Below are 9,926 nucleotides of genomic sequence, written 5' to 3' on the forward strand. Positions count from 1 at the left end.
TATGTCATGCTTTTATAGACTGAGGCCTGCATATTCCGTTCCATGCTTTAAAAGCACGAAGGGATTTTATGGTAAAATTTTAATCCAATTTCCAACACTCTTTGAAGATTCCTTTTTTAACGCTTAGTATGGATGGTGGTCTCTCTTTACGTATCTGTCATTATCACAAACGGGCTGTTCACACATGATCAAAATAAAAAGAAAGAAAAATAAATACTAGTAGTTTTTCACCAATTTTCTTGAGACTTGATAAGGGATATATACATTTCTCGAAAGTAGGGCCTTGCTATTGTTTTTCTTACGTTAAATATTATTTTTAGATGCTGAATATTGTACAGCTTGTAGAGATTGAAGGTAAAAGGATTACATTATAAATCGTCTTTCACTGACAAACCAGATTTTTAAAATAAGATTCTTAATTATCAGTGAAAAAAAGAATTTTATGAAACAACATTGGATTGCGAACCGTGGAGCAGCAAAATTTGTAAACCCGACCAATGGCCTGACAAAATTCACAGTCGAAACCCACTATCTTTTCTTTCAAGTGAAGTTATCTACCCATGGTTGCAGCCATAACTTTCTCCTTGAGAGTCAAGCTTTTTGCTTGCTATTTCTATTTTGGACAAAATTTTCCAACAAATTTAATAAGTGTAGTTGTAATATAGAACTTTGAATGGATGGGTACAGGGAATATTACTCAAATAAATAAATCGAAAATCTGCATAATTTTTAGGTTTCCATAGTGTGAAACTCATGCTGGCCTCATCATGTTACAACCTTGAGAATAGACAAATATTAATCAATATTCCCGTTCAACATGCCCTAAAAGTTTCAACTTAATACTCTTACCCATTCCTGAGATATTGCGAATATGCCCTTTGGCCAATTTGGATGCACATAGTTTTTTTTTTATTTATTTCAACGTCCTTTTCACTATGCCCGTACAATTTTGACAACCTTACACGCCCCTTAACTTTCTCTGTTATTTTCAACTTAATACTCTATTCTGTTCCTGAGATATTGTATCTATGCCATTTTGACTACCAGGATTCGCTTAAACTTTTTTGGTTTAGTTTAATAATAGTAATAGCAGTAAAATTAGTAGTAGCAATTGTAGCAGAAGTAGCAGTTTTATTCACAGTCGTAGTCGCAACCGCAGCAGCAGGAGCAGTAGTACTTGCAGCGCTATTAATAGTCGTAAGTAGTCGAGGTCGTAGCAATTGCAAGAAGTCGCACTTGGAAAGAACCGCAGTAGCAGCAGTAGTCACAAGTAGTCGTGGTTATATTTGGAAGCAATTGCAGTCGCAAGTAGTCATAGTCGGAGTAGCAAGTCGTAGCAGTCACTGTTGCAACTAGTTGCAGTCGCAAGAAGTAGTAGCCCAGAGCAGTCACAGTCACATTCATAGTCGCGAGTAATCGAAATCACATTCACAAGTAGTCGCAGTTGTAAACGATCAGACTCGCAAGTTGCAGCAACGCTAGTAGCTGCGGTCACAAGTAGTCACTGTCGAAGTCACAAGTAGTTGCAGTCGCAGTCACAAGTAGTCTTAATTGCAGTTGCAAATAGCCACAGTTTGAAATAGTCGCAGTAATAGTAGCAATGGCATTAGTAGCACTGGTAATAGTAGGAGCAGTCGTAGAAGCCTTGGCAATTTCAACTTAATACCCTTAGCCATTCCTAAGATATTGTAGATAGGTCCTTTTGATAACCTGAATGCCTATACTTTCTTTTGATTTTGCTCGACTTCCTCCTCAACATTCCCTGTATTTTCACCTTAATAACCTTGAACTTTTTGAACACGCCCAGGATTAAACATCCCACCTTCCCCTATAATAAATACTATATGTAAACAATCAATAAATTGCATAATTTACAGCCCTTGCCCCAGAGGCTTTAGGCGGTTATATCGTCCCTGGAGCCATATTTATTGGACATTTTGACTGTCTAAAATTTTTATTCGCATTTAGGGAGGCATCTAAAAAGGGCGGAGCTAGGATGGTTGCCCTCCGGTCAGTTTCGGCTCTTAAAAAAACACTAGAACTTTCCATTTACGGTCGATTTGAGCTCCCTCCGAAGTCTCTTCAACAACATCTTCCATACCTTGTGGCTTGGTCGAAAAAAATGGATAAATAACAAATAGTCCACTTCACTCTTTGCCGCGGCAGCACTATTGCGCTGCTTATAATTAGGCAATATCTAGAAAGAGCTTGTAGTTTTTAGACGTTTAAATCATGTGGAAGCTCATTTACATTTTGACTTTTTAGTGTAGACACATTTATATTTTTCTAGTAAGAACAGGTGTTAGATGTAGATGCTAAACGTTTTCAATCATGTGGGTACTCATCTACATTTTGACAAAATTTGCCGCCCACCAACCGTAGTACATCAAATTCATATCTGAAAGTTGTGTCTGAAGTGATTCTATGTAGTGTGTAAGAAAAGATGAAGTCAACTCATCTTATCAGTTATCAGCTGCATGGTTGAAATCACTGAATATGTACAAGCTCTTAATGATGTTTTTCCTAATCTGGATACGCTTTTCAAATAGAAATATAGATTAAATAAAATCTATTCCACTTTTCAAATACCCCTATGTTTGTTATAGGCTTGTAAGTGAGCTACAGAAAAAATATGATGAAGAAATCAAAGCATATGCCGCTCAAATTCGGGAGCTTTCACTGAACGTTGAAGATTTGACTGAATCAAACAAAATCCTTGGAGATGTCTTAGTCAAAGCCAAAAACAAAATAAAAGAATTGGGCATTCAAAGAAGGTAATTTATGTTAAATTTTCGAGTAACTCTTAGATAGCTTATTATCTATGTAAACTGAGTAGTTTTGCTTCTTTTTTTAGTCTCAATAGCATCGGTGAATTCATTTCCCAATTTTTATTAAAAATTGCAGTACTGGGTTTTAAGTTTAACCAAAGTTGTATTAAACGGTCTCAAAGAATTTTAACCAATAATAAGGGTTTAAACGCTATTAAAGTCTCATCCAAAGATCGTGAAGAATGTTTCTTTAGGACTCTTCACAGGAACGCTTTGCTATATATCAATTTCTATCCATGATTGCTTTGGACCAATAAGGACTGCTTCTTAAGGAGGAAGGAAATTGTAATTGGTAGGTAATAGTTAAGCCTAGAAATTGATGTGTTTACGGCTTGAGGCAAAGCTACCAGATATTTTACCGAGCTGATTTGTTATTGAAAAACATTTCTATGTAATTATCTTAATCTTTCAAAAGTCGATCTGACCAAGTTTACGTTTTACATTTTTGTAAGTTCTAGTATGGTATGACTTGACCGACTCAACTTGTAAAGTAGCAAGGGTACTCCCTAAAAATAAGGTTTTAAACTGTTTAAATTTTGTTATTGAACATTAAGTTGTTTTCTGAAGCCAATTCTGCGACTTTTATTCTGAAATTCCTCTGGCAGATTCTCCATACTCGCGTAAACAAGCAAACACGAAAAAATACTTGGTATTTCTCTATTAATTAATGGATGAAATCGCAAATCATTAAGTATGTGTAAATTGACGGTTAACAAATTAATAATAATTATAACATTTGACATTTTCCCAAACAAATAAATGATTGACTTTAAATAATAATCATCAATAAATTCTTTTTGAGTTATTTTATTGAACTGGTATGATTAGCGTCTACACAGTTCATATATCGAGCAAAATGGCCACCAAGACTGCGTCAGCCATCATCACTATAAATTTTAACTTTCAGTGTCTTTTAACAAACTTTTTGGATTTTTTTCTCTAATGCATCTTAAATGTTGTTCTTTAGCTTGCTGCAGTTATTGTTGTCTAACTAGTATTTACTCAATTTTTAAAAAGAATTCCGGTGTAAGTATGTGTGAGAAAAAATCATTCCATGTTGCGTACGTATCTATGTGTATCGGACAATCGTCTATTTGCAAAGAATAATAGCACATCAATAAGGGACTGGTGACATCACACATTTTTCTGAACAAATTTACAATTAACCAATCACCTATTTTATGTCTGATGGGACTTTATGTCGGAGTCACGATAAAACTTTTCGGTGATATCATGAGTGAAGTAATTTTTATTTCAGCTTTAAAATCCTATTGTTATTATGTATAATTTACTATTTTAAGTGTTTTTTTTTTTTACTAGATCAAATGTTTTGGGTAAAATCTAGGACAAGCGATTTGATTTTCGTTTCAAGTAGTTCTGCTGAGAATCCTTGGGTTTTTCTGCAATTACTGATGAAATTTTACCTTTCTCAATACTCGTGATTAATTTAGGTCAGGCACGAATAAGGCATGGGAATCTATGAATTTCGTGCATGTTTGCTTTTTGTCCATTTTATACTTTTACCCCATTTTCCTTAAATTTTGTTGTATCAAAGTAGAACAAATTGAATTTAGTCAACGACAATAGCGACAAAGACCACACTGTGTTTCCATCACAAACATCAAAAACAAGAGGGAACTCTTTTCGCAAGGCAGTGGAATTCTTATTTGAATGAATAGTTTCATCCTATGTCTAAGGGTCGTCCCCTGCAAAACATAAATATATCAAAAAGTTTCTTTTTTTCTTTTATATATATATATATATGTTTTGCTGAGGACGGCCCTTGGGCATAGGGCAGAAATATTCATTCAAATTAGAATTCTACTCTCTTGCAAAAAGAGTTCCCTATTGTTCCTCTTGCTTTTGATGTTTTTGATGCTTATAAAACCACATATCTCTCGATTTTTCTTAATTCTGGAGGGTTAAAAAAGTTAATAGTTCCCAACGGCTCACAGCTCCATAATAGATAGGTAATTGCAAGTAGAAATTTTAGTAAGTTTCAAAGGATGAAATGCGGCATTTTTGTAAGATTTTGATTTAAAGCCAATTGTCTTCAACAAAGTACGCCGTTAATCCAACACATTTTCTAGGTTTTCTGGCATCTAACACTAAGCTCATTTTATTTTATATTTTTACACTCCTATGGTATACCTTCCCATACCTAATGGCTCAATAGAGGGTTCATAAGAAGACGAATCTCCATAATCTTGTAGTTGAAACTAGAAAATTTGTTCAAATAATAATAACATGTTAGTTTCAACATCTAACAACAAAAAATTAAGCGAGAAAATCGCGTTTAATTTAAATGGTCGAAGAAATTATTTACGTATAACAAGCCAGAAATTGACTTGGTAAAGGACTTGTTGAAATATAACCTAATCCTAATTCAATAGGACTTATTGCAATTATTTATTGGACAAGTGTAATTACTCTATTGAACGTAGTTTGAACATCAAAATAAATCTAAGTCGCTGTGGTCTCTCACGATCTAGAATTATAATTATGAAATCATCAAGTTGTGTTCCTGTGGTTCTTTTTTTAATTTCTTGTGGTTCTTTTTGTGTGACTTGGTAGTTTTACCGATAATTTGTGTTGCGAGAGCAACACTTTGGTTTTGTCGTGTTTTTTTTTTTTTTTTTTTTTTTTTTTTTTTTTTTCTAGCACCCCGATTTCAGCTTATTCCTAGAAAGTGGTAAGGGTCTAACCTCTGCGGTTTTTACGGAAAGTGTGGACCTTAGGCCGGATTGATGAATATGACTTTACATTTTGGAAAGCTTCGTAGAACTCTTGCCTGGGGCCAAAAAGGATGATGTTTGCTTGTCCTTGAGCCAGAGCCTATAGTGTGTGAAGTGAAGAGGAGTTGTATAGCCTATGTCAGAGAGGACTATCTGAAGTTATGCAGCCAAGCTTTCGTTTCATCAAACCATGTTTCTGCTTTCGAGTGGAAAGCTCCGTTCTAGCAGGCAAGCAGGCAGGCACCAGTTTCAAATTGAAGATGGACTAAAATCTATAAGTGTTAAATATATGCGACAGTTACCCTGCCCCACAGCCAATATATCTTCTTTGAGTGATAAATAGAAAAATTTAGAGAAGCAAAAAAGCGGCATTTTCCCACGGGTCCGAAAGTGCTGCCATCTATTGTTTCTACCCATTTCTGTTCGTGATTTCAGCTGAGTTTATCATTCGGTTTTTCGCACTTGGGATTGCGGTAGAGAAATGGTATCAGATGTGCCTCTTAAACTTTAAAAGTTCTCTCATTGCTAAAGAAATTAGAGTTTATCCTTTGCTCCTTTCTAAGTGATGACGTTAGAAAGTTGGCCTACGGCAAAAAAGTCAACTTTTGAACTAAGACAGATAGATTTTTTTTTCGACGGCAGTCGATAGCTTTTGATGAGCTGATCAAAGTATATGTCATCCATTTTTTTGTACAAAAATTCCTTCATGAGATATACCAGTTTGAAAGTTTAAAGGGGTTGACAACTTCAGTAGTAAGGTACACACTGAAACCAAAAATAGGCCGATACCAATTGTGAGACATATAGGGGAGTTATAAGCAACAGTCGGCTGTTAGCTCATAATCATCCTCGGCAATGAGGGGTTCGCAACTCTTGCTAGTTGGTGTACCTATTTTTTGTTTCCGTTGTATTTGATGGTAAGACCAATTTGGTTCCAGTGGTAAGACATGTAGGGGACTTGTAAGTAATAATCGGCTGTAAGGCTACAATCATCTTTAGCAATGAGGAGTTTGCAACTTTTGCGAGTTGGTTTACCTAGTATGTATTTTAGCATCCTTACAGATTAACAACTTCAGCGTTTAGTCGCAGCGAGGAAACAAAACCAAAGTGTTGCTCTCGCAACACTTTACTCGGCGAAGCCAAGCAAAGGTTGCCGCAACACCTCACGTTGCCCATGCAACGTAGATATAATTTTATTGCTCTTTAATGACCTGCGTTTTCAACTATTAAAGAACAGTGTGGCACAGTTATGTTAATGAATAATGAATGAATTCAATTTAGGAAAAACTAAGCTAATAAAATACATAAATATGCATTTTTGGGATAATCTTAAGAAAATCCATAACTTACTCAATAAAAATTGTATGCACAGAGAAAGCCAAATTCAGTCGCGCTATAGATAGATTTTTGTCCCAGAAAGAGAACATGTACAAAAATAAAATCCTTTGATTTCAGAAACTGGGAAATTACGTCTGACCGTTCTTACCTCTTTGGGTGTCTATCTAAATTTAAGACATATTTACATACTAAAGGTGATTTCTTTGTACAGCAAGGGATTACGCGCAAAATGCAGAACAAACATTAAAGCAATGGGATATGAAATATAAATACAAGGGAATATGAATCGTCTAGGTCATAAATAAAGTTAAAGTTAAAAGTCAAAGCTAAATAAAGTTAAAGCATAAATAAAGTGGTCATACGAAAGTTACTCTTAAAGGAAAGTTTATTTTCTGGATGTCAAACGAAATGGAAAAATTTACATATACCAACCTTTATTTGGCAAGAATAGGAAGACAAGAATAGGAGCAAGAATGATTTCATTTGTGCCATTTGAGTTTCAAAGACAATGAGTTGCCAATGAAATAAATAGTGCCGGAAGCGTTTTATTTAAAAAAGTTTTGTCTAGAACTTGCTGGTTTGATTAAACACATTTTAACTCCCCTCTCCCGTCGATTTTCATCTTTTTGCCTTAGTTAGCGACGGTACCTTATGGCAATGGCTTATACGCTGATTTAATAAAAGCATGAAAGTTAGAATTATGTTGAAAACAAGCTTATGGAAGGGCAGAACCCAAGGCGGAGCAATCTGTTTTCAAAAGCTGAGCCTGGATTTTTTGGTGGCATTTTTTTTTTTTTTTTTTTTTTTTTTTTTTTTTTTTTTTTTTTTTTTTTTTTTTTTTTTTTTTTAATACAAATGGAGTTTTATGGATCAAATGTGTCAAGTCCAAAAAAAAAAAACGTTAAAAAAATTTCCAGCCAAGACGTGGATACTCATATATTAGATTTGGCATCCGAGAAAGCGAATAACTTCAATTTTTAAGTTAGAAACTTAACCGGGAATATATATATATATATATATATATATATATATATATATATATATATATATATATATATATATATATATATATATATATATATATATATATATATATATATATATATATATATATATATATATATATATATATATATATATATATATATATATATATATATATATATATATATATATATATATATATATGTATATGTTACTTGAAAATGATTGATTTTTCTCATAGCCATTTTTTTCTGAAATTATAACTATAGAGTAACTGAAACATCATTGCGTATTTCTGTAAAGATAATACCTTTTTTGGTAGTTCATGAACATTGTACTTTATGACATGGTGAAAGTGCCATAACTCATGTGTTACCCCATTTGCTTGTGCTTCTGGTTGTATTTTTCGTATTTCTAGTTGAAAGAAGGTATAAAATAAGTAGCTGCTGAGCGAATACCCTATCTATAGAAACTTTTGGCTGAAAACATCTACCTATCTAAAGCCTACCTGTGGTATGAAATATTTTAAGACACAGTACTGCACAACTGGCTAGTGTATAGGTCTATGTCGGTTTGATTCACAGTGATGGAAGGTCTAACTTTCAGATTTCCATTATCGTTATGCAAATCGTAAGAGTAATTGCATATTTTATGTTTTCTGGGCTTAGCTACGGTTCCTGGTTGTGTAGCGCTGCATCTTGATATATTTATATTTTATTCCTGTTTAGATTTAATATTTCCCAAGCATTAATAAACATATATATTCTTTTTATATTTGGATTTAAAAGTCTGTGGAAAACCAATTTTTATTCCTTGTAATAAACTTGGATTTATAGGTGTTTTTTATTTCCTGGAGTAAGCTATCCAAATCAACAATTTGATACAACTTAGTTTTTTTTTTTGTAGAGAGCTCCAACGGGAATCTTCAAGACTGAAAGCAACGTCATTCGTGAAAGAGAGACAGTTGGCTGAAATTCAAGGAAAGCTCGAAAATGTCATTGATTGGTCTCAAAAACTGAAGAAAGAACGTGATTGTCTCAAAGGTATTGCACGTGAGCGAGCACGTTCTGAAACTCAACTAATTCAAAAATGTGCAGCAGAAGCTGTCACTGTTGCTAAATTAAAGCAAAAATTAAAGTATGTGTATAATAATTAGATTTTTGTTGCACTAAATTATTATGAACTTGAAATATATCTATCAATTGGTGAAAGGTTGTCCTTAATTTTTCCCGGATGGTACCAGAAAGGAGTTAATGGAAACCTTTACCCACTAGCGTAGCCAGAAGAAAGGGCTCGGGGGTGGGGCAAGACCCTCCCCCCGGAGGATGTGGGATAAAATTTAAATTACAATGAATGAGAGCTGTTTTTAAAACTGAAGGATCCCATTAGACAGCTTAAGATGATATCCTCAACACTTTCATCCAAGTCCCTTTAAAAATTGCCCGAAAGACAGTTTTATCGTACATATGATCAATACCTTAGTCAGACAAGTAAATTGAAATGAAAAATGGCACAAAATACCTTTCACAGTGAAATTAGTTTATATGAATATATGAGTATTATTTTATAGGGGGAAGCTAATTGTGATTGGTCGAAAATGATTGTACCTAGACATTGATGTCTAGCTAAGCATGCATGTAAATTGGACATAACTTCCAGTGAAATAGCTGATGGTTTGAATACCCGTCAAAGCAACGCACTTCTCGAGCTGTTCTGCTGCCTGGTTTGTTTTATGTGGTTGACCGACAAAAATTTATTAATCAAGATGAATCAACGCGCAATCAATCCGTAGCGTGTGTCCTTAAGTGACAGCGTAAAGACAATGATGTGTTACGAATTAATTGTAACAATGATAAATGAGAGAAACTCTAGTAATTAAACGAATATAGCATTCTACTGAAAGTAAATTATTCTAGCTGGAATTTGGCTAATATTAGACATTTTATAGCCAAGGCCGTATCCAGGGAGCGGTTATCAGGGCCTGAACCCCCCCCCCCCACGAAAATTTTCCCAGCACACAAAAACGTAACAAAAATGCATA

General features: G+C 34.2%; 1 protein-coding gene across 1 annotated transcript in view; it reads left to right on the top strand.

The window, feature by feature from the left end:
* LOC136033753 (myosin-11-like) overlaps window positions 1-9,096 on the top strand; it is a gene marked incomplete in the record, with an annotated part of 73,257 nt that extends 64,161 nt beyond the window's left edge. The window contains 2 exon segments of the mRNA XM_065714649.1: window positions 2,607-2,774; window positions 8,792-9,096. Coding sequence (XP_065570721.1) covers window positions 2,607-2,774; window positions 8,792-9,041 — 418 coding nt within the window.
* Window positions 9,097-9,926: the final 830 nt, after the last annotated feature.

The sequence above is a fragment of the Artemia franciscana genome, chromosome 12 (assembly GCF_032884065.1).
Source record: "Artemia franciscana chromosome 12, ASM3288406v1, whole genome shotgun sequence".
Taxonomy (NCBI): domain Eukaryota; kingdom Metazoa; phylum Arthropoda; class Branchiopoda; order Anostraca; family Artemiidae; genus Artemia; species Artemia franciscana.